The 26,431-nt window shown below is 34.5% G+C and overlaps 1 protein-coding gene and 1 long non-coding RNA gene across 2 annotated transcripts in view; both read right to left on the reverse strand.

Annotated features, from left to right (window-relative positions):
- LOC147642739 (uncharacterized) overlaps window positions 1-26,431 on the reverse strand; it is a 77,413-nt gene that overhangs the window by 32,721 nt on the left and 18,261 nt on the right. The gene's annotated exons all lie outside the window — the stretch shown is intronic.
- LOC110191971 (uncharacterized) lies at window positions 353-3,333 on the reverse strand. The gene has a single exon (XM_020962988.2). The coding sequence runs from the start codon at window positions 1,412-1,414 to the stop codon at window positions 512-514; it is 903 nt and encodes a 300-aa protein (XP_020818647.2). The 5' UTR covers window positions 1,415-3,333; the 3' UTR covers window positions 353-511.

Here is a 26,431-nt window from a genome sequence, read left to right on the forward strand (position 1 = left end):
GTTGTGCAAATAAGTTGTTTGCTCTTGAGATCCTGCACACACACACAATCGTTGATTGCTAAATTCATTACCCGTAGCAGCATTCGTTGATAGTCATTCGTTTCTCGTTAAAACTTCATTTTACTCGTTGCGGTTGCATAAGGACTCGTCGTTGTTCCATGGCTCATGGCGTTTTGCTTCACTCGTTACTTGTAAGTTTTTTATGTACTTGTACAGTCTACAGTCTTTTATAGTTTATCAGAAGTTGTTCATAAATCGTTATGGTTTACTGCATGCGTTACTAATAATTTACTTTAGTCACTTTTTTTAGTGTATTTTACTCGTCACTCTTAAATATTATTAAAATTCAATATATTATAAATATTCCTTTATTTCTGGAATCGAATTAGAGAAGGTGGAGGGTTTCATTATGGCACCTGACTAACGAAAAGTATTTGATAATTTATACAACAAATTTGTAAACAGTTGAATAGTTCTGTACATTTCGTCACTCGTTTTGTGCCACCCAAAATCAACGATTACGCCGTCGTGGGCTCTTTTGGGTCTTGGTCATCTTGTTGAATTCGTTGGTGGAGATGAAATCAATGATGGGCAGTCGATTGGTTAGTGGCACCACCACATCCTTGGCGGCCATACTGGCACTACTGTTGAGTACAGGACCCGGACACAGGCTCCCAATACCCACGGCTCGTGTCAGTTCAGTTCCGCGGGGAATTTCAGCCAAGTCAATGCCCCTCTTAATGCCCACTTTCGGTCCACCGGCCAATAGTCCATTTACTTTTGCCACAGCCGCACCCAAACCGCCTGCCTTCAATCTGCCAGCTTCCAATCTGACGGCTTCCAACCTGCCTGCCATCGGTCTACATCCGACAATTCTTTTGGTAACGCCTTGCTCACCATCTCGTAGCCTCTTTTGCTTCAAAACCGGCTTCGATTGGTGGACCCTCTGGCCAAGATTGCAAAAGAAGTCAACACCCTCGCGAGCCCTCGAGCCCTGGTTCATAAGTCTGGATGTTAGGCGACTTATTTTCATGGTGGAAAATACTGGTGGTTTTGCCATTCTTATATCGCTCTTCCTCGCCGAGTCCTTGGCGAAGAAAACCACATTAGTCCCGATGGGTTTCTTTCCCTTTTCCCCGGGACTGGCATCAATTAGATTGATCTTGGGAGTGGTACCCTTGGATTTCTTGTACTTGATCGATTTCTTCTTCTGTGACATTCTCTTGACAGTGGTGGGCACCTGAGCTCGCATCGGTGAGCGCCTCATACGTCCTTTGACACCCGAACGCATCGAAGGTCTTGCGTTACGCCTCGAACTGGTCGCCTTGAAGCTTAGCTTTTTGACCTTACTTTTGCGTAAAGACTTGCGAGTCTTCACGGTTTTCAACGATCGCATCTTGGACTGTGTCATCATTTTGAGTGACTTCGATTTTAAATTGATTGCAGCCTTTTTGTGTCGCGCTGCCTAGCCTTTCAGTTCTAACTGAAAATTTTGGGGGGTGTGTTTTGGTTTATAAAAAAGTTTCTTCCGTGAGGTTTCCACAAAATGATTCAACTGGAATGTGTAGGCTTGACAGGCCGACTAGGACTGTGCCAACCGATATTCCACTGTCACATAAAGTGGAGTCGGGGCCTACTTGTCTGCTATATACATATATATATATATATTATACATATGTATATCTTACTCTATATATATGTATATATGCATATGAATGTCCCGAACTTGAGCACGTTCTGCATCCTCTGTTTCCTGTTTCCTGTCACCTCTTGTCTTGGACCTTTGCTTGTTTGTTTGTCTTAGCCCCTTGCCGCCATCGACTTTTATTTGTTTTTTTTTTCCTCGGCACTTTTCCTCCGCATACCCTATAGTTAAAGGGTATTTTGGTTACAAGCCGTACTAAGGTCCTTGCTGATATAAGGGTATCTTAGAGTCCGTTTCTAGTTTTCCCGTTCTTTGGCTTTTCCTCTCTAGGGGCTAACAACTTAGAATCAACTTCCGTTTTGTTGCCATTTACATCTCCCCATATTTTTTTGAGAAAACCCTTTTTTTGCGTATTTCATTTTGCAAAATATTCCCTCGGTATATTGATTTTTTCTTGTACATACATATGCTTGCATCTTCAACAACTCATTAAGAAACTAAGACGGAAAAGGCGTAATTTTCCTGAACTTACAACCCCCTTCCTTCTTTTCCTTTTCCCATTTATATATATATATTTTCCCTGTTTTTCCCGCCACACGGCTTTAGCTTTTCTTCTTTCGCACATTTTGGTGTCAAGTGATGCGTATCATTTAATGTGACACACTTACTTGGGAATAAGGGGAGTGGCTGAAGGACTGCCAGGCTGACAGCCGAACACATGTTGGCTGCATGCTAATTTGCTGTGCTCAGCAAAATGTCAAAAAAAAAAAACAGGAGTAGGGGATAGTGCAGCCAGGAAAAGTAAGTAGGAAAGCTGTCTATTTAAGAAAATAAAATAAATATATAACTTAAAGCTCTACATGATCTTATAAACCTTAAAATGTTAATGTATAATATTCTATGTTACAATAAATTATTCTCTTAGTTCTTCCTGACACTCTATAATATTTAGATCTGGTCACATTACTCAGCACTCAGGAAGAGGAACCCATATACAAGCCAAACATGAACACACATGCACATGAAGCAGCTGGCAAGACCGGAAATCAACAGGACTTCAGCCACACACATCTCTAGTAAGGGGAATTCCCTTCTCTGCCCCTCCAACTTTGATATATGATCAGAAATCAAGTTGTTCTATCCCAAACACATAACTATATATCGCTGGACGAGTATGTATGTATACATTTAGCCAACAGAAGCAATCAGCTTATGTCTTGTCTTGGCTTTTTTTTGGTTTTTTTTTTTGCCTTCTTGATTATCACGTTTTCCTTTGTGGGATTCAGGCTCAACAACATCAATATCAAGTATCCGCAATATCAAGTATACGCCGCATTGGTACAGGCATAAATCCAACCCGAAGGCGCCAACACACTGACCATTCAAGTAGTCCTGGCATCTCATTTGTACCGTTTCCTTTTGTTATCCTCTTGTGTCTTTCATGCCATTGTTTTGCTTTCCAATATTGGAATTGTGTTTAGCTTAACACCTCAATAAGTCGCAGGATGTCAGTGGTGCACAGCAACAGCAAACATGCAACATGCAATCTGCAACCTGCAATACCAGCAGCAAAATGATGTTTTCCGCTTAAGCACATCGCATTCGTGTTCCCCAACGGGGCTAAAGGCAAAAAAAAAAAAAAAAACAAAAAAACAAATGCAAAAAAACATAAAGGATACAAAAAAAAAAGAAAGCCGGAAAAATCGGAAGAAAAGCCCGGCGTGTTCCAAACCAATCCCAGAAGTGCGTCTCTTCCAACACTTTGGTTTATTTTATTTTGCCGCACAATTTTCCCCCCCTCTCTGTTTTTTTTTTTTTTTTTTTCCTACTCTTTCTCCTTATACTTCTCCTCTCTGATTTTCTTTTTCCCTGACTTCTTCCTTTCCTTCTCCCAGTTGCTCCTTAAACTAACGCAAAAACCTCAGTCGAGGCTTTACTGTGGCAGGACAGCCAAGCCGTAGAGAGGAGAAAGTTGGGGAAGCTCAACTAATTGATGACCTGTACAGGGTATTTTTTCGAACTTTGGTGATTTTGAGTTACATTTTGCTTTAAATATCAATAATATATATTTTTTTTAGTTAAGTAATTAACTCTTAAATAGGCCCTTAGATATATAATCAGCTTTCTATTCAATTTCAGAATTTTACTTTTTACTCTTACCTAAAAAAATTTTATGAAGTGTTTTTCTTTAATATATTGTTTCCCTTTTGTTTGAACCCTTTTACCTCTTATTTATTTTAATTGTATGCAAACCAAAAAAAAATTTAAGAAATTCTTATTTATTTATAAAAAAGGAGCTTTGTAAAGAACCTTTGCATTTCCCAGATCGAATTTTCCGCTTACTGAGCACATTGCTCGTCTGCATACCCAAGATACCCTTTCCTGTATTGTTCCTACTCTGAACAAAAACAAATAAACACACAAAAATGAGCAGAGAAACAACGGCGGCAGCAACAAAAAGGAGGAAACAACAACAACAATAAAAAAGAAAACAAGAAACAAAAAAGAAAGAAAAAAATACAAATGTGAACGTGAACGTGCTTCGTTGTCTGGAGTGCGCTATTTTGCACCTACGGGATTTTGTGACTCCAACACACTACCCAACAATCAGGTGCACTGAGAAAAATAAGGGAGCTCCAAGGAGGTAAATTTATAAAATATATATCTATATATATGATTTATTTTAAATTAAAATGTATATTGAATTAGAAAACTCTTTCTGTTATTTATGAGAAATATAATTTTGAAATATCAGAAGCTCAAGGTAAATCAATAAACAAATTTAGCATGGAATACTATTTTTTAAATAAATATAATTTAAGGCATTGAATCAAATTATTTAATATTGAAACAGGTCTTCAAAAATTAAAATTAAAAAATTATTCATTCATCATATTAAATGAAATTATTAAACATTGAAACAAGTCTTAAAATAAATTGACATTGAAAACTATTTTTAAATAATTATTCATTATAATGTTAAAAAAAATTATTAAGCATTGAATCATGTCTTTAAATAATTCAGAATTGAAAACAATATTTAAATAATGATTCATTATAATATTAAATGAAATTATTAAGTAATAAAACATGTCTTTAAATAATTCAGAATTGAAAACAATATCTAAATAATGATTCTTTATAATGTTAAATAAAATTATGAAGCATTGAAAACTCTCTTTAAATAAAATATTTAATATCAAGTTTGGTGTTGTTAGAAATTTTATCAAACTAAAAAATAGATTTCTGTACAAAGATTAATCTTTTTACTAACGTTCCTGGAGATTTTAAGATTTCTTTTTTTTTATGAAAGATAAAAATCTGCAGTTTTTTATATGCTTTATTAAAGCATTGCAGGGTATTATAATTTCAGTCAGAAGCTTGTAACTAAGTGAAGAAATCTTTTCCGACCCTATAAATCATATATATTCTTGATTGGCATCAACAAGCGAATCTTTCTGGAAAATCTCCGAAAGAAAAAGCAAATTTTCAAAAATTGTTAATTTTTTTGTAAAAAAGGAAAGGGGTTAAATCATTAAAATTTTGAAAAATTTTAAAATTTTAGCTAAGTGTGCAGATTTTTTAACCTAACAAAAACTAGCATAGAAATGTGTTCCACATGGAATTTAATGCAATTTTGGCTAAGCTATGATCGATTTTCAATACAAGGTTATAGAAATTTCGTGCTACCGAAATAGGCTTTTTTTCTAATCTTATAAATTTTATATTTAGTTTTAAGCTGAAAAAGCTAAAAATATATGTATGTAGAAGCAACTGAAGCTTGTACACTTTATAATTATTTATTTCAATTTCAATGAAAAGCATTATCATTTGAAATGAAATAAAATTATTTGTAAGCATATTGAAAATGCATTCTTAGTCTTATTTATAATTAAAGTACATAAGTATCACTTGGAATTTAATTATTTTTTACTTTCTCTTTTCTCCAGCTTATTATTTTTCAAGAGTTCCCCAGGAATTTACCTTCTTGGAATTCAGATTTCTCAGTGAGAAAACTCACACATGCGAGGCGTGCAAAATCCATTCGAAATCAGTCAACGCGCCAAGGCTTTCATTCAGTTAGAAAGCAGACAGCAGACAAACAAAAGCAGGAAGAGAAGAGAGCTCTATCTCTCTCTCTCTCTCTATATTCCTTTTTGCAAAAAAGGAGGGGGCAACAAGGACTCTTTTCAGGGGCGCTGGTTGCCAGGAAAAGGGTTGTGCTTCCTAGTAGTAGTAGGTTTCGGTTTGGAAACCCAAACCCAAACCAAAGCCAAACGAGAAGCGAAGCTTGGAGCGGAAGTGCGGCTTGATTTACTCAACTCGTTTGCTCGCTCGTTTGTTTCCAACTGCTGCAAACATATTTTTCTGCACCGCCACCCCACACACAACACACACTCAAATACACACACTGAAAAGGCCGCTAAAATATTTATTAGCCCTTAAACAAACGGAATAGATGTGCGGCCAGAAAACTATAAAATACTACAAGCACACACAGAGAGAGTCACACACCCGCACCTTAAAGACTTTTGCCAGTGAAATGGCCCAGAAAAGGGGGGCTCGGAAAATGGAAAATGAAAAACTACCACCATTGAGAGAGAGGGGAAAAACTGTTGCCGAATTTATTAAAGCATTTCTTACGCATCATTTGTTGCTCTACCAAATTGCTGGAAAGCGGAAAAGGGGGCAAGCACACACACACACACACACACACAAAACAAAAGGAAAATGGTAAAGAAAAGCTGAAAGCTGAAAGCTGAAAGCCAGTGAAGAATGCAAATGAAATGGCCCAAAGGCAAGAGGGATTGGATAAACAAGCAGCAACTAGGTCCGGAAAAATGCTGATGTGTTTCGACTTAATGAAAACGCAACTTGAAGTTTGATAAAGTGAAATCTTGGCCACGGGGCGTATGAGTAATGCGAAAAATCGAATCGAATGGGCAAAATGGATGGAAAACCACTCGTATCGTATATGGGAGTGCATCAATCAAAAAAAATTTTGAACAAGACCATAGTTCGTGTTCGAAATACAAGAAAAGAAATTAAGTAAATCACTAAATTAATTGCCAAAAGGAAACAACTGAGAAGGCCAAGTAAAATCCACACAAAATGGCAGGTCAATGGACTGAACTCAACCGAACCGCAATGGGAGGAAAATAAAAACGAAGAAAAAGTAGGAAGGAGGAAGGAAAATAAATCCCTGCTGAGGACTTACCAAGAAAATTGTGAGAAAACCAAGAAAAACCTAAGGCAGACAACGAAATGAATGAGACGATGACTTTGGAAAGGCAAAGTTTGTATGCCTTTAAAAATCTCTATTGATTGATGATATATGGGTTCAATATACAGGTATTTTTTCATAATTACCATTAACGAAGTGCCTATTAATATCCTTCATAATTATAGCAACTATTTCATTACTTTATTAAAAAATATATCACAAACCCCCCAAGTATTAATTTAACTATGTAACCCTGTTTGTAAATAGAGATGAAATATTCTTCTAATTATCTTCTAATTATAACTATTTAAATCATTAAACTAGGTTATTAGAAAAAAAATTGCCAGACAATCTTTTATATTTAGATTTATACTTTTTTATGCTCTAAAACATCCTATTTTATTAATCAACTACTTTAATTGTTAATCTTCATTATAAAAATCAAATTGCATTGATTCTTTAAAATCTTCCTCTTTATAGAAACAATTTGAATTACAATATCTGAAAATAATTAACAGATTTTCCACGCATTCTTTTACCTCAAAGATCATTTATATTTAAAACTTCGTTGTTATTATATTAACTATTTTACTTATTAATTTCTTTATTTGACTTTCTCTCTATGTGTATTCTTTAAAGTCTTTTTTTAAATTTTCGATACTATTGGAAATACTTAATAAAAATAAAGGAAAAATGAAAAATTCTTTCTAATTATGTTACAGAAACTTTATAAAAAAATAAACAAAAATAATAATAATATAATATAATTTTCAGATACTTCTCAATTTAAATTTCCTCTACGTGTATTCTTAAAAGTCCCTTTAATTTACAGCAACTATTGTAATTTTCTTACCCTAATATAAATACTCAATTCCCTTGCTTTCCCCAATTAAATTTCCCTCTTTAAAATTCCTTTCAAATTATACAAACTATTTCAATAACTAAACATTGATCTAAGGGTGCATTCAATTATTTAAACTACCCTCTACGAATACCATTAAACGATTTTTTTATACTTTGAAGCTTTTTAAATGAATTAACCTTAATATAAAGCTAAAATTCCACGAATTTTAAAATTAAATTTTCCTCTCTAAATATCCATTCTTTTAATACCAACTATTTAAACTTTCATACCTAAATATAATGATAAAATTCCCACAAATTCTTATAATTAAATTTCCCGTTTTTGGCAAAACCTTTCGCAAACTGTCCCACGATCGTTTGGTCAAGGTGGTAAGCCGCGCCGGATATAATTGAGCCGATTGCCAGGACAGTTGGCTCCAAACTTCGAATCGAATCGAATATTCAAACCAAATTAGAAGCCCTTTTGGCCATGGCCATGGGTTAAATTAAACGACTGTCCGTCTGTGTGTGTGTGTGGGTGTGAATGTGACGAGGAAGTCACGCGCAATCGTTCCATTGCCCGCAAAAGTAGGCAACCGATTTTTGTGCTTCAATTAAATTTGATTTGCTGCCATTTTGTGGGGAATGGCAGAGGGGGAAGGGTGCGGGAATGCTGAGCAACATTCATATATGAGTCCTGTTCTGCCCCCTTCCAGGATGTTGCCCACATGCGCCACGCCCCTTGATGAACCCTCTTTACCCATCATTAGGTACGTAGTTTGTGGACCGTTTTTGCGCTCCTTTTGCCACAAATTTAGTGTCCTGTGTGTCCTGTGTGTGTGTGACTGGACTGACTGGTTGATTGTGCGATGGGTGTGATTGCTGGTGGCGAAAGGATCCCTTCTGGTCCCCCCCCCCACCGACTTTTGGCCCATTACCTTTGGCAGTTGCGCCTGGAAATAACGTTTTTGATATCATTTGCTGATGTGGCAAATGTGTCTGGCCTCTTCACTGGCTTTTTGTGCCCGCGTTCTCACTGTGTAACGTTCACTAAAATTCCCCTCCTGCCCTGTCCTGCCCTCTTAACCCTCTTAGCCGCGCTGAAACCCCTTAACCCCCATAATCCCGCTGACCTGTGGTCAGCATTGACTGACTGAGGAGCACATTTTGCCAGAGGGGGTTTCCTTTTTCTTTTTTTTTTTTTGGTGTGTCGTTTCCGTTTGTCCGAAATTTTCGGGGTATCCTAGAATGCAGCACCATCATCATCATCGTCATTCAGTGGGCACTGAGCCACACCACATCACATCCTGTACATCCACATAACTTGCACAATGTGAGGCGAAGGACGACAGCTTCCAATCATAATGTCAATGAAATGAACTGGTCGACCCCCGTCCGGCCCAAAAGTTCCCAAATAGCCCTCCCCGCCTTGCATCTGCTTCGCTTCCATCCATTTGAACTCCAAAAGCAATCTCCACATTTTCCTGGATGTTGCACATTGCACTTTGGAAGAGAAGGTAGCCTGTGGGTTATAAATTCCAATATAGCCAGTTTTTAAGTTGGAGATTTTTCTTCAAATTAGCAGAACAATCTTAAAAAGGATGTGAGCTAATCAAAAAAATCCAATGAAAATGCTTAGTAAAATATAATTATTACTAAGAAAAAAGAAAAATGGAAAATAAAACATTTAGATGGTTTCTATTTAGTTGTGGGAACTTTCAAGCATCTGGAGTTTAATTTGTAAATTTCAACATAGTTTTATATAAAAATGTATAAAATATTTAGCAGTTTGGTGAGGACTTCCTTAGTTAGTTTAGAATCAAAATTAATTGAACGAAAATATAATATATATAATTTCTACGCGCACGACGATGACTACTTTGGCAGGTTTTTTTGGTTGTTGCTTCATTTTTTAAAACTACCCTTTAGAGAATGTTCACTTTGGCTTTCCCCAAGAAATGAGGTATCCAAGAAGCACCATTATCTACAACAATAGCAACATCAACACCAACTTCTACACCAATCATACAACATTAACACCAACATCATATCGACGTAACTTCAAACCTACACCAACCTCAAGACCAACATTTTTAGCAAATCTTAATCGAACCTAACGCAACCAACCCTTCACCAATCCTTCACCAAAACTACACCAATACTATACCAATCCTACTCCTATCCTTCACCAATCCTACTGCTATCCTACTCCTATCCTACACCCATTTTTCAGTAGATTTGGCACTTTTCATGTGCGCAGCTAAGTGATTTTCCCAGCAAATCATTTGGTTTTTTCCAATTTTTCCTCACATTTCCCCCCGTCGGACCATAATGCATTCTTTTGCTAATATTATTTTCTCTTTTTTTTCGGCTTTGTTTGGCTGTGGTTTCTGCAGCCATCTGATGGATATTTTGTGGTTATTTGTTGCATTTCACTGTTCCAGTTTTTCACTTTGTTGTTTTTTGTTGTATTTTTTCATTTTCACATTTTCTGCGTATTTGCTTCGGAGGGCTGTGTTTTTTCTTAGGTGCGTACTTAAAAAATCATTTCTTTTGCTGACACAGCTTAAATCGTTTTTCATTTTCTTGGTTTATATATTTTTTCTTACGCTTTTGACCATCTGCCTTTGGCAACAGTTTTCTTTTTAAGAGATTTACAAACCACTTTTATCCCAAGGCAGTTGAGTGTTTATATTTCTAGTTAGCATAAGTTATGAAAATAAAAGTCCAGACAATATAAAGTCAACTTCTAAACCAGTTTTGGTAATGATACATTTCAATTTTAGAGAAGTTTAAATTATTTCTCATTGCAAATAAACCTATATCCTTATTTCTCAATGCTTTATATATTTATCCTTTTAAGCTTAAGTCGCACTTTTGTGTGTGTGTGTTTCCTTGAGATTTCTCATCATATTTCATTGCTCTGTGAGCTTCCCCTTAACATTCCCTGCCTTCTTGGATTCATGATCGTTTCATTTCCTCAAATGCCAAGCGTTTGGACTTCCCATTCCCAAAGATGTCCTTGTTGTATATGTATTATCCTCTTGTCACATCTGTGCCAATCCAAAAATGATTCCTTCACGAAAGTTTCGCCCGGTCATAAGTTTTTGCAGCAACAACAAGAACTACAGAAGCTGCAGACACACAGACATTAGGCCAGGAAAGTTGGTAGTACGTAGCTTTTGGCCCTTTGGCTTGGCCCGAAAGCAATTCCGCCCACTGCAATTGCTGTTGTTGTGTTCTGGTCGCAGCTGCCAAAAAGTCCCCGTGTTGGGGTCAGCTCACAACACACACACAACACACACACAGAGCAGAGACACACCAAAAACTGGCCAAGCAAAACTCGAATTCCAAGTCCGAGGAGCAAAATTGAAGCCGAAGCCAAGTTTTTGCAAAGGCGCGACGACGACAGGACAAATGAGAAAACTAAATTAATGCGAGGACTTGAAATATCCTTGAAATAAATAGTATGCTCTAAGCAACAAAATCGTATCATTAAAGATGGTTTATCAATTAGTTATATATATGTTTATAATATAACTTGTATATTATTATAGGTTATCTAAATATACTCAAGCTGAACAAAGTTTAGCAAAGCCTCCATTTTATGCATCAATCATATGTTTTAGTCCAAGCTATATACCCTTTTATAGGGTATTTACAGTAACCTAACCATAGGCACTATCACGACTCCTGCTCGAGGACACCAGTATCCTTGAGCATCCTTGTCATCCTTAGGGCCCTGCTGTCTTAGCGCTTAAGTGCGATGGCATTAAGCTATTAGCATAATTTTTGTGCAATATCATTACGATGGAGCCACCCAACAATCTCTACGTGAGTTTGTTGTGGGCTAAAGAGATTATGCCATTTATCATTGACATATTCGGTTCAACCCACCGGCAAGAAGGCGAACAAAAAGAAAAAGTAAAGAAAACGCATCTCTGAGATGGGGCGGAGGGGGGGAAAGAAAATCGCTTTTACTTACTTACTTAGACGAGGGCCACAGACAAAAGCCTCAACAAAGTTATTTTGCACAAGAAAAAAAATATAAAAACTTTCGGCGACTCTCTCCTGTTTTCCTATTTTGTCTGGCTTAGCCCGGGAGGGAAATGAATCGAACCGAACAGAACCGAAATAAAGATGAAAGAAACTGCACTCACCTGCAACGACAGAAAAAAGAGGAAAATTTTTTGTTAGTTTTATTTTAATGCACTTTTTTGAGGGGGTAAATATATGAATATACTTTTCCCAGAAATGGCGATTTTTTTCATACACTTTACTGGCTAATTTAATTAGGAAACTCAGAAGAGTGCACACACACACAGCGGCTGCTCTTCAGGAAAATGGTATTAAAATTTAAGTAACAATATGGTTTCATAATATAAAATGGAAGGGAAATGTAATACCTACTATTTAAGGTTGAAATATATTATATTTTTTAATACTTATTATTTAATAATAGAAAATAATATACTTTATGCTTGTTTAAATAAAAAGATTCCCTCTATAAACTATGTCTTGGTAAATATAAAATTTTTTAGCAAGTAAGTATTTATATTTCATTAATAAACGTATCTCAAATTTTAACTCTTTACTATATACTTTTGTTAAATTAAATTTCATGAAATATGATTATGTGAAAAATTAAATATTAAGTCTTTACCATATACTTTTGTCAAACAAAATTTTAATAAATATAATACCTAAAATATTAGAAGAACTCTCATTTCTCATTCATTTTATTATATACACAATAAATAATATATACCCCCCTAAAAGAAAATTATTAAAAGAAGAATCCGCCCTTAAAAGATTGCTATATAATATTATAAAAAATAACAAACAATATTTTAATGATAATCTTCACAAAATTGCATAATTTCCTCTATTTAGTCAAAAGCCAAAGATAAATGAAAAGCAATTTCATCATTCCCTTTTCACCCCCAACTCAAACAATGTTGTGCCATATAAAAAAAAAAGTGTACATTGTACATCATAAAAAAAGTCCGTCACATAAACGAGTCCTGTCTCTGGGAAAATTTCCATAAACCAGTTGATTGATTTTTTAGCCAAGGAAAATGTATGTTGCCATTTTCGCGGCGTCTTTTCCGGGGTACCAAGATGTCCTCATCATGCACTTTGAACTCGGTTCCTTTTCCTCTTTTTTTTTACCTCCCCTTCCCAACGTTGAGTGAATAAAGAGCTCGGATTTGTTTTCCTCGCCACTGCTTCACATGTGAAGTGCGGGAAAATTGTGGGAAAATTTATGTGGATGGGGGGGGGGGGGGAAATGGAGGTGCTGCTGCAAAAGAACTCCACGAGACGGGAGTTCAAGCTCTGAGTTCCCGGCCCGGAACTCAACATTTTAATTGCCTCGATGGGATGGCTGGCGGACCTGCACGACTTCCAATTTTCAACTTGAAAACTCAAATTTCGTGTGCAATTTCCTTGGGGCGGACAGTGCAGGAAAATGCTGGGAAAATGGCTAACCCCATATAAAAGCACATAGAAAAGGTCTAAACGACTTGCCAGATAACTCGCTAAGCCGCAAAACGGTCCGCAGTTCGTTTACTTGCTTTAGTTTTTTCCTACGAGGTATTTGAAAATAAATTATGGGGTATATTCATTTGGAATTTAGCTATAAAATAATTAAATATATATTTTATATTTATAAGTTATATTATATTTACTTTATATAAATAGTTTATGATTTATATTTATATCATTTAGTAACTACATAGTTTCTTGGGTAATCTCATAGCTCAAACTCTCTCAACTATAGCTTTTCTTCTTGGCTCGTTTTTTTTCCTCTTCTTATTTTTCCCTTCCAACATTTTCCGCCCATTTCCCTCCACAACTAATCCGCCTCAAAATTTATTTGCTTAATTTCATTTGTTGGCTGCAACTTTTCCGGAGGGGGGAGGTGGAGAGAGGTCAGAGGGCAGGAACTGAAGCGGAGCTTTGCAGACGTGCGGTAATGTTTTGGCTTAAGCTCCCTTCCCATTTGCTATCTCACCCCCTATTTGCGTCTCTTTCTCCCAGTCTATAGCCATCTCTTTCGCCTGGCTATTTTCTCCAACTGGTCAGTGGCCAGAAATCAACTTGGCTTTGGAGCATAAATAATCAGTGCTAGTGTATAAATCAGGACTGCATTTGCAAAGAGTGCTCTTACTTTTTGGGAGATCTATAAGAAATTGGATCCTAAATTGGAATTTTTAATATTAATGAGATCTTAAGATCTTAAAATCTTTCCTTAACCTTATATATATTTATTTTAAATTGATATAATTTAATGCACAACAAAATCATATGGCGTTGGGCATCTTATTCATTTGAATTGCCTTTGTAGAAAAAGAGTATTAAAATTTTAGAAAAAAAATTAAGGTAAGTCGAATCCCATATTTTTTTAATGTGATTAAAAAAGAAAAAAATATATATAAGATATATATATTAACTTAATATATATTTATATTACATATTTTTATTTTAGTAATATAAGTTTGTATATATATATTAACTTAATATATATTTATATTACATATTTTTATTTTAGTAATATAAATAAAATAAAGAAAATATATATAAGGCATTAGGCATTTTATTCATTTTTCTAATTGTTGAGGGAAATGTAATAGTTTAGAAATAAATAAAAATATTTATATAAATAATTTCAACTTTATAAATTACTACAATATCATAACATATCAAAACTCGTTTAAGAACACAAATTGCTTTAACCAAAATCCTTCCACATTGTTACCATATTTTTTAAGTGCTTAAAGCATATTTCCATATTCTTGATTAATGTCTTCAACTTCTCTTTTTTTTTCAATAACGCTATTGAATTTCCCTTGAAAATGTGCTTCGGCTGGGATTTCTAAAAATTTCCATTTCAGCCTAAAACAAGTTTTTCGCCGAAGGGCGAGACCAAGGCGCTCATGGCAGGACATGAGAATGCAACTTCTTTATTTCATTTTACGCGCATCGGCTGCAGTTTTTCCACCTCTCACCACCCTGCCTTTTCCTCCCGATGAAAAACTCCTTTAAAGTCCTTCGGAAAATAGCTACACAAGGGAAAATTTGACATCCTTTTGTAGACATAATTTAAGCACTTCAAAATTACTCTTTGTTCTATAACAATTCTTCTTCTTCTATAATAATTTAGCAAACATTTTGATCACCTTTCGCTTATTGATTTCACTTGAAAATTATATCAAATATTCTATTACAAAAAACCACTTCAATTTCTCTCTGTGTATGTGCCTTCATTTCAATTAATTTCCGCGACATTGATGCGCCTTGGCAACCCGTAGAGAACTTCTCTTGCCCCTCTCATCCTAGATGTGTGTGCTGTCTTTTGCTGCAGCATCCTTCCCTGAATTTTCCCTCTCCCCTCTACCGCATCTGAATTTTCCCCCCCCCTCCCTCATACCCGGCAATTTCCTCTGAGATTTCCCTTCCCTTCCTTGTTGTCATCGCAAGCTTAAAACATTTTTGCCGGTCGCGTTTTTAATTAATTTAAAGTTATTTTGCCTGTCGTCAGCCGGTGACACGCCCACACCGAAGCCTCCTTTGAAATACGCCTTTATTAAATCAGTCTGGATTGCATTTTAATTGAAATCCTCTTGTTGTCCAATAAATTTACATAAATATCGTAATGCCAACGACAAAAAATAATAATAATAAAGAGAAAGCAACAGAGAGTCAGAAAATAGCAAAGGGGGAAATATCCAGAATTCCTGAATAATTCTCTCACAACAATTCCTGATTAGCCCCAGGACTACGGAGCAAAGGTATGATGGGGTTGAATCCTTTAGCATTAAGAGCTGCATTTGGCATAATTAATAATTCCACTTGAATGGGGAAATCTAGGGGAAAATGCAGAATTGCTAGTGAAGCAGAAATAAGCTTTTAGTTAAGGAATTACTTAGAAATTTCAAAGAGCTCTGTTGATTTAAGTCAGATACATATAATTATATATACATTTTAAATAGATAAATTATATATTTTAAAAATATATACGTTTTAAGGCGTACAATGAAAAAGTATTAGCTTATAGCTTAAATAATATATATGAAAAATCATTATTTAAATAAATTGTATTCTTAGAATTAGAAAACCTTGTTGAAAAACTATTCTGAAATTGAATTTATAATTTCCTACCCAAACTTCCCTGATTATTTATATTTATACCTTTAGAAATATTTTATTTTATAATTATAATAAAATTAAAATAAAAAAAAATGCCGGAAAATGTATGTAATTAAGTAAACTATAGACCGAAAGAAACCTCACTAAAAACTAAGTTTGACTTGTAGATCCTTTCATTTTCTTCCCAAAAACTCCCTTAGCTCCCTGAGATCTCAGAAACTAGTTGCTGATTTTGAAATGCAACTTGAAAAACTTGCTAGGTTTTTTTTCGAAAAAACTCCGCCATTAGTTTTTCCCTTTTTTGTGACTGTCGCCTGTCTTTCGCTGGAGCCCCGAACACGAGTTTTCCATTTTGGACTTGAAGGGAAAATCTGAACTCTAACTCCGGGGGCAGACTCTTGATGGCAGTTTATACAAATTTCATTCGGTCCTGTTTTTCGCTCGCTTTTTGCTTCTTTTTTTTTTTTGCTGCTTCCAGTTCCTGTTTTCTATTTTCTATTTTGTGTTGCAACTCTGTGCTCTTTTGCTAGCCGGTGTGTGTGTTGGGTGTGTGTGTGCGTGTTGCTGTGTATTTGTTTGTTGTGTCAGTTTGTTTGTTTGTTTGATGTCAACATGGCCTAGGCATATGGGCAACTGAAGTTGCAGCTGTGGCAGCCACAGTGCTGCATGCATTGCCAAGTGGCAAGTGCATCCTGGCATGTCCTCCTCTCTAAAATTTGAAAAGCCCGCCAATCCCCCCCCAGCCCACCGGCCTTCAGTGCACCCTTCACCCTTCTGCCTTCATTAGCCTTTGGCAGTAAGTCAGAGTCAGAGTCACAGAGAAAGGGGCAGAGAGAGAGAGTCTGTTTTTGTACACTGAAAAAAATAAAGCCAAGGACTTTTATAATTAGCCTATATTTGAAAATCTAAAAGGCTTTGGAAATTAGATAGGGAATGACAATGAATTAGTTAAGAGATTATGAAGAAAACTGTAGAGTTTTTGTCTAAAAAAAACAAATTTGAAAAGTATATCTCTTTAAGCAAAGACTCTTTAATATTCTGAGATAAGTAGAGCCATATGATTTTCTTCGTTTCGAATTTTATGTGATCTAAAGCCAGAAAGAAAAACTTCAAATTAATGGATGTTAGGTATCTTGATATATATAATATTACAAAATTAAACAAAAAACTTCGTACACATTTATGTATATAAAATTGATTACTAAAATAAATATTTAAATATATCAAAATTCCTACTCTCGATTTCTTTCAGTGCCTATATATGTGTGTGTACTTAACAAAGAGCCTTTTTGTGAGGCATCAGCGACACAACACGAACACGGAATTGACTTTTGTCTCGTCTCGTGAGCCTGAATTGTTGCCTTCTCCTATTGATTGTCCTGTGGCAAAACTGAAACTGAAACCGAAGCCAACTTCAATGGCAATCTTCAAAAGCACAAAATGCATACATTGATGTAAAATGAAACGAGTTGGGAATATGGAGATAAAATATATCAGAAGGCAGACAAGTAAAACGATAATTAAATTAAGTTATTACAGTTTTGAATGCCAATTTAATTGATTAGCTGCTATGAAGTTTAATATTCAGCCAACAAAATTATTAAATATAAATAAAAGCAAGCAGTTTGCTTAAAATATTCGCATTCTCTTAATTAAGTCACAAATTCATTAATTTTTATTCGGTTCACATGATCAGTAAGTATCAAACAACATTAAGTAACTATGATCAGTAAGTACCTACGACCAGCAAGTATCAATGAACATTAATTAACTATGATCAGTAATTAACTATGATCAGTAAGTATCTAAGGCCAGTAAGTAACTCTGAACAGTGATTATCTATAACCAGTAAGTATGTATGATCAGTTACTAATTTAGAACACTAATAAACAATGACTTGCAACTTTTGTAACACAACACATATCTGAGACTTGGCTGGCAGAAGTCACTTCGTTCCGGCGATGTTAGAACCAGTTGGGAATCATATGCACAGATGTGCCAGATTGGTTTTGGAACAAAGAGCAAGCTATTTACATGAAACTATGGAAGTATTCTTCTTTATAATTTTTCTGGTATGTAAATCGGATCATGGCGAATCGGGGGACTATATATATACATGTACATAGCTGACATAGGAACAATCGGACGATATAAAGAACTGAACAGTAATTATCTATAGCCAGTATATGCACACAAGTGCGTAAGTAACTATGACCAGTAAATAACTCTGATCAGTAAGTATCAATGAACATTAAGTAACTCTGATCAGTAAATAAATATGATCAGTAATTAAATCTGAACAGTAAGAAACTGTGAGCAGCAAGTATCTATGACCAGTAAGTAACTCTGAACAGTAAGTATCTATAACCAGTAAGTATGTATGATCAGTTACTAACTTTGAACACTAATAAACAATGACTTGCAACTTTTGAAACACAACACATATCTGAGACTTGGCCGGCAGAAGTCACTTCGTTCCGGCGATGTTAGAACCAGTTGGGAATCATATGCACAGATGTGCCAGATTGGTTTTGGAACAAAGAGCAAGCTATTTACATGAAACTATGGAGGTATTCTTCTTTATAATTTTTCTGGTATGTAAATCGGATCATGGCGAATCGGGGGACTATATATATACATGTACATAGCTGACATAGGAACAATCGGACGATATAAAGAACTGAACAGTAATTATCTATAGCCAGTATATGCACACAAGTGCGTAAGTAACTATGACCAGTAAATAACTCTGATCAGTAAGTATCAATGAACATTAAGTAACTCTGATCAGTAAATAAATATGAGCTGCCATAGGAACGATCGGGAAATTAAGATTAACAGATTTTCATAAAATTGATTATATAGGCATTATAGACAAATCTAGAATATTGTGTAAAATTTAATAAAAATCTGACTACCACATCATATAGCTGCCATATTAATTTCTTTGTGATCGAATTTCAATCTGCAAGGGTATACAAACTTTAGCGTTAGAAATTAGCTTCCTTTCATGTTAATTGTTTATTTATCTGTTGATTTAATTTGTTTATATTTTGCAAATGTTTTATACGTTTCTATTCCCTTAATATATAACTGCAATATCGATATCCAACTAATTTCAGCAAAATCTTATCCATAGAGATGTTTAAGCCAAAAAGGATATGACTGCCCCATTTCCTGTCCTGCCACTTGTGCTTGTATAGGTTTAACTGAAGCTGACAGCAAGCTATATATATACACACACACACACACACATATATATGGATGTGTGTGTGTTATTGCTAGCTAACATGTGTGGGTGTCTGCGAGAGTGGGCTTTGCATTAAAGTCATCACAAGGCAATCTAATTTCAAGAACGCGCCGCGCCGCAAAGTCTGCAACAGAAGGCAGCAGCACATGCAATGCCAACTCGCATGTCGCCGCTTCGAAAAAAAAATATTAAAAAAAATGAACGAATCTCCCGGCGATTTTCGGCGGGGAAATTCGCGAAGAAGAGAGAAGTGTGAGGAAAGCTAGTCCCCGAAATGGCAGCGATGCCACACACGTTTAAACATAATAATTCTCAATTTCGTCAGCGATATCAATGGCAGCGGCAGCGGCAGCAACGCGACAGGAAAAGCATGCACACATCAACATAAACTGACATTTTTTGTATGAAATTGAGCACACGAGGAGCAGACCGAAAAAAATTGACAAACTTACCAACAACTAAGGTCAAAATTATAGGATATTTCAAGTATTTCCTGAGATCTTAATTAAATAAACAACTGAAACTCACTTCAAGTCAACTTGGAATGTAAATGAAAGAAAGAAGTCAAAAAAATCGAAAAATTCGATATATTTCAAGTTCCGATAAATTGTTCAGTTTGGATTTGGATATCGCAATGTTTATCTATACATAAAGAGCTTGAATATTTGATCGAAAATGTCATTAAGTTTAAAGCTTGAAATAAAGAAATCTTTAGCATTTACTGGTATTGATTTCATATAATTTTCTTAATACAAAAATACCCCAAACCTATGTTATTATTGCGATCACAACTGTACTTTATATTCACATATAAAAAAGTGAGCCCAAGTAAAAGCAGCAGCAGCAGCAGCAGTAGAAGAAGAAGAAGGCAGAGAAAAACAAGAAAATGAAGAAAAAGTCGACGGCGGCAAGAAAAACTCAAACGACATACGGAAATCATGTCAGATGAAGCAGTAGCAGCCGCTGCAGTCGGCATGAAAAAAAAATGGGCGAAAAAAAAACCAAATTACACACAGAACCCGGCGAAATAAATGGCGGCGTTTGTAACCCAATCACACTTGCACACTAGCTCACACTTACACACGCACATACACATACATACACAGAGAGAAGAAACGGGAACATACTAAAAAGGAACCGGAAGGAGTTGTACATGCTTGATGGCGGAGCTGCCATTCCAGTTCCAGTTCACAGCAGCTCGGATGCAGTGATGCCCATGACTAGAGCAACAATGTCCACCATAAGGGAGCAAACACTGTACAGGGTACAGTGGAGACACTATGGGACGAATGGGAAAAACAGAAGGAATTTTACAAAAAAAGTGCGATATTTTTTTCACAATTTTTGGTTATTTTTTATGCCTCGAACAGGTTAAACGTATTTATTTATTTACCTATCATGTATTAAAAAAAGCTAAACAACAACGTTAATTTATTTAAAATTTTACTTTAACTTAAATAAATTATAAAAATAAATAAATTAAGATTACTCGGACCCCGAGTTTTAGGAACCCTTCGAAATATACCAGAAACTGTGCTACAAAATATTGCTTTATAGCTAACAAATTTTATAGCATACTTTTTGAGGTATTTTGAGGGAAATTCACACTAACAGATTTTGTTCGTATTTTTTAGTTAAATGAAAACACTTTTTTACAAATGTTAATTTGCAATTTAATAAATTTACAATTATATCAATTTAAAAAATTTTCTCCCTTTAAAATAAGCTTTCCTTTAGTTTTGTTTTCCGAGTAACCCTTGAAATCTCCACCAAGTTATTTTTCCATTTTGACTGAATTTATTATTGCAAATTACTGTAGTGTAGCAACTTATGCAATAGTGAGCGGAGGAGTTCATTGGATTATTACAAAAGTGTAAGAAGTGAAGAAACCAAGTTATTGATCCTCATATTGTTTATGATTATTCAATGCTACTCCCACCATAAACAACCCACAACAAATGTATCAAATTAAACCCCTTTATGGACATAAGTATCTATATATTTTCCACAAAATTCTCCGACAACACTTGGGACAACACCAAATCCAACTTTTGATATGTCCAAGCTTGAACACACAAACACAGGAATTATCAACTACATATGCTTGCATTCAGTTCGCATTTCAAGCGATTAAATTTCCACCATCATTACGGGCACGTTGCACTTGAGCTGCAATTGATCCCACTGTGCGGCATTGTCATTACTATTTGCGCTCGTTTAGAGCTTCTGATGTCCCCCATTGCCGGTGCCCCCCTTCCCACCGAGTTCGACGCTCCTATAAGTGCATTGGGTAATGTTTTAAAAACGCGACACAGACGTCGCCTGTGCGAAAACAGCCAAACAAAGGGTGGAAAATTGTGGTGGAGCGGTGAGGAAAATGGGGGGGGGGAAACAGAGGAGAGGGGGGACTATGGGGTGGCGCAGCCAACAAGCGATGCCATATCAATTTTCAATTTCCAGAGCGCCAGCAAATGTCAGAGTGTCCGGGACAGACGAAACCCAACGACCAACGACGCGACGATCAGACAATCGGGCAATGCAAGCCTCTTTCTAATGGCTACACTGAGAGAAATTACACAAAAGAAATTTGATTGATATTCTTTTTAACTATATAGAATATGCTTGAATTGAATTTGTTATATATAAATCCTTTACAGTGTTTAATTCTTCATAGAAATGACTAATTAGTTTGTTACCTAAATTCTTCATTGATATTATGCAAAATAAATCATTTGAAAAATTCTTTAGAAATTCTAGATAATTATATAAGATTTAGAAGTTATATATTACCAAAAATTAGTATTTATTGCTAATGAAAACGAAATTTAAAATTGTATAAAAAAATCTCAAAAGAGCCTTAAATAAATTCTTCAATGAAATTATAAAAAATTATTTATTTAAAAATTTTAAATAAAGTTGTAGATATATAATAAACATTAAGACAAAATATTTAACTGAAAGTTATTTATTTAAAAATGTAAACTAAAGTTCTAAATATTAATTAAATATAAAGAAAATATATTTAACTGAAAGTTATTTATTTAAAAATGTAAAATCAAGTTCTAGATATTTATCAAACATTAAGACAAAATATTTAACTGAAAGTTCGTATTATAAAAAAATATATATATTATATGTATAAATATTCATTAAAAAGGGCTTGCCTTTTGTTATTTTCATAATTTCTGCTTAATTTCATATACCATAATTTCCTTAATTTATTTTAACAAAATAACAATATTAAACAACATTTAAAACAACATTTATTCTATTATATATATAATATATTCTATTTTCCAATTATATTTCATATCAAATGATCAAAATATAGTACTAAACTATAGTTTTCCTTATATTTTTCTAACTTTTCGTTTGACCCAATTATGAGTTTGATTTATGTCGAAAATATTTTAATTTTATTGGCACTGTCCAGGTGACAGGCCCCTTAGACTGCTGTCGTTGTTATTGTTAGCAGGATAACCCAGATATTCTTGCACACACACACACACGTAAAAGAGTGTCCTTGCTGCATCTGTTTCGATAAACTGCATTTTTTGTGGATTGTTTTTACCGAATTTCAGGTGCATTTTTGGCCAACGCCTTCTCTCGTTTTTGGCCTTGTGTGACATTTTCGCCCATAAAGCGGTAAAATGACCAAGAACAAAACAAAAACAAAAACGAAACGTAGAATAAAATAACAAACGAGCCTGCCTGCATTGCCAATACTTTGTAATCACAGGAAAAAAAATACAGTTTTTGGTCAGGCGTAAGTCCTTCTGATACATTTTCATCCAAACCGTTTGCATTTCATGTCCTTTCAGGCTTTTACGACAGGTCTTTAATTTATTTTTCATTATTTACATATATTTTTGTATGAATTAAATTCAAAGTGAGAAAAATATACAAGTTTTCAATCGATAAAGCAAAGAAAATGAAAGAAAATATGTATATTTCTATAGTTTAAATTGGATTTAAAAAGCTTGACTAATAATTGTGATATTTAAATTTTTTTGTACATATAAATATGATTGAAATTGTATGCTAAGTATTTAATTACTTGGTTAAATATTTGTGTGTTTTTATTACACAAAAAAAAAACCCCTATTAAATTCTTATTAATAATGTTTGTATTCAAGTATGAAATTAATAATAATAACAGCACACAATAAAATGCAATTATGCTATCATTACAAAGGCTTTAAAAATTAGTTCAATGGCAAATACAAATGATAATCCTTTGCAACAACAAAAAAAACCTACAGAATCTAAAACAAAAAAATGATTTCACCTATAAACCAATTAATTACCCAAGCCCTCGGCCGAAGGCAATCAGTTTAATTAATTGGGTTTTGTCAAGCAGTTCCGCAATTAATCAAAATCAAATTAAAGCAAAGCAAAAAATAAGGAAAGGCAAAAAAAGGGGGCTCTAGTTTTTCCACTTTCCATTTATAAATCTTTAGGGCTCATTAGGTCAGATAGATATATCTATATATATAAACCACATACATATATATACATCTTGGCACACATTGATAACTCCATGAGTATGTGTCCCCCTAATTAACCCACTAATGCCATTTGCCGACTAACGCCGCTAATTAAGCTCAAAAATGACTAAAAGAAAAAGTTCACAAAAAAAAAAGAAAATAAATAGGAAAAACAACAACAAGAAGAAAAAAAATAGAGAACAAAACGAGAGAAAATTTTCCTGCCTGCGGAAAAGGTCAAAGCATAAATCAGAGGGCGAGGAGCGCCTGTGAAGGATGCAATTGCCTGCCCTGGCCTGGCCCACTTTTCTTAGTTTTCCTCCTTTTTTTCCATTTCCATTTCCTCTCTCCTCCTCTCTCCACCATTTAGCTGGCAACGAAAGGGGTCAGGTCACCATAAAGTTTTTCCATTTCTGTCTACCCCAAGAGCTGGGGGATCGAGTTTCAAGCAATTTCATTTAGAAGTGGCTTTTTACAGGTGGAAAATGAAATGAAATTAAATCTGCGCCTTAGCCGTGTTGTCTACAGAGCGCATATGGTGTCAACCATTTTGGATGGCAAGTTCAGGCGGAAATTCTCATATGCGATATATCCTTGTTTTTTTTTTTTGGGCCATCTGGCAAGGATTCTCTGAGATGCTGGGGAGGTAAACTATATCTGTGTTGTGTAATTATGTACATACTATATATGGTAGCAATAGTTGCTCATAATAATAAATAAATACATATAACAATTTAGAGGCAAAGAACTTTATTAATTTGGAAATTATTTGCAAATCATATAAAGACTATTTATAGTAAATAAACCAAATAGTTTCTGTAATTATTTGAAAAATATATAATTACTTCGTATAGTAAAGAAACTATATTGTTTCTATAAATATTTGGAAATCATTTAGACTTCTTTAGTAAAAAAACTATATTGTAAATGTAATTTTTTGGAAAATATATTTAAAAAAATACTGTATACTGAATACTGAATACTGTATACTGAGTACTATACTTAATACTATACCACATATTATACTAAATACTATGGTACTAAATATTATGCTATAGAAAATACTATACAAAATAATATACCAAATACTATACAAAATACGAATAGTTTCCAGAAAGAAAGGAAGGACTTGGACAAACAGTTGCAGGAAGAGAAAATTAGGTCCTTGAATCTGAAAGATCGTAATGCTGAACTCATGGAGTAGCTGAAAACCAACGAGATACTAATAGAATCCTAGCAAGAAGCCTTAATTAATCAAAATATATGTAGCTCTAAATGCAACCGATGATAAATGTCAGGAATTCGTGAAAGGAGATCGAACTACTACAAACAATCTTGAACTATAAAGAGATCAGTATCTAAGACACACACAAAATTCTAGAATTCGAATTCAAATTCTTCTCCTAACATCTCAAGGATTACTTTCTCCAAAAGAAACCATTTCCTAGTTTCTGGAAAAATATAAAGTGCAAGGCTGGGAATATAAATCTAAGCGTGCTCGTTATTAGTCTCCTTCTGTCTTTTTGGCCTTTCGCTTTTCCTTTTCGTCGCGAAGCTGCAGCTGCAGCAGATGATGACACATTTTTCCAAAACAGAGCTTTTCCAACAGCGGTCAGGGGTCAGCGGTGGCGGTGGCACAGCCAGTACAATGTATTTCTAGTGGAGCGAGTGCAAATAAAATTAAAAGACAACAAGAGATTCCACGCAAAAAAAAAATGAAAATAAAAATTAAAAAAAAAAAACCGGGAAAAACGAAATTCAAAAAACACAAAAAAATATATACATATACATATATATGGCGCCGACCTCATTTTGGAAAAGGGAGGCTGCAACGTTGACTTGTTTTTGCCACTTTTGGGAGTACCTCCCCTACCCATCCCCTCCCCCTGGATCTTCCTTTTCTGTTTGTCCGTCGACACTTGGCGACCTCAGCCGCTGCCTCTGCTGCTGCTGCAGTCTCTGCCTCTGCCTCTGCCTCTGCCTCTGCCTCTGTCGGCGTTTTGTCATTGTTTGCATTTGGCCCGCAAAATTTTTTTTAGTTCTTTTCTCGTGTGTGCTGTGGCTTTCTTTTTGTTTTTGCATCAGCGGTAACAACAAAAGGGATGAAAAAAAGGAGGATGGGGGCCAAGGATAAAAGTGACTCAAGATGCACCCAAATGATACCCATTAAAAATCAAAGTAACAACTCAAAGCTCAAAGAACTGAGTGGCAAGTCAGTAAATTTCTCTGCCTTGACTCAGATGGCATAATTAAAATATAAATAAAATTAAATTGAATGTAATAAAATAGGTACGATATATATATATATAAAATATGAAATAAATATAATAAATAATAATACAAAAATAAAATAAATAAATGTAATAAACAAATATAACATACAAGGATAACAAGTAAATATAAAAAATAAATATAATGAATAAATATAAATAGATAAATATATATAAATAAATGTATTGCTTTATATAATATCAATTTAATTTTGTTTTACCTAATTTTTATTTATACAAAAAAAATCATATCAAAAATTTTATGAACTTTTATTTACCGAATTGTTAATTATACAGAAAAAAATATATTGCATTTATCGAACCATATTATTAAATACTTGTTTAAATATCTTTATTTGTTTAACTATATTCAATTAAAGGCCTGTTTTGCCAATTACGTTAGTACTCTATCTCAAACATTATATATTCATATTATAATGATATAATATATTTATAAATCGCCAGGTATAAATTTCGATATATTGTATATTGATTTTCAAGGCATATATCGAAATTTTCTGCTAGTCCCATAAAAATAAAATAATGTATTTATATACATAA

The sequence above is a fragment of the Drosophila serrata genome, unplaced genomic scaffold (genome assembly GCF_035046125.1).
Source record: "Drosophila serrata isolate PLE 108 unplaced genomic scaffold, ASM3504612v1 contig_362, whole genome shotgun sequence".
NCBI lineage: Eukaryota > Metazoa > Arthropoda > Insecta > Diptera > Drosophilidae > Drosophila > Drosophila serrata.

Excerpts from the sequence above, each read along its gene's own strand:
- LOC110191971 (XM_020962988.2), bottom strand. The coding sequence starts at position 1,414 with ATGATGACACAGTCCAAGATGCGATCGTTGAAAACCGTGAAGACTCGC.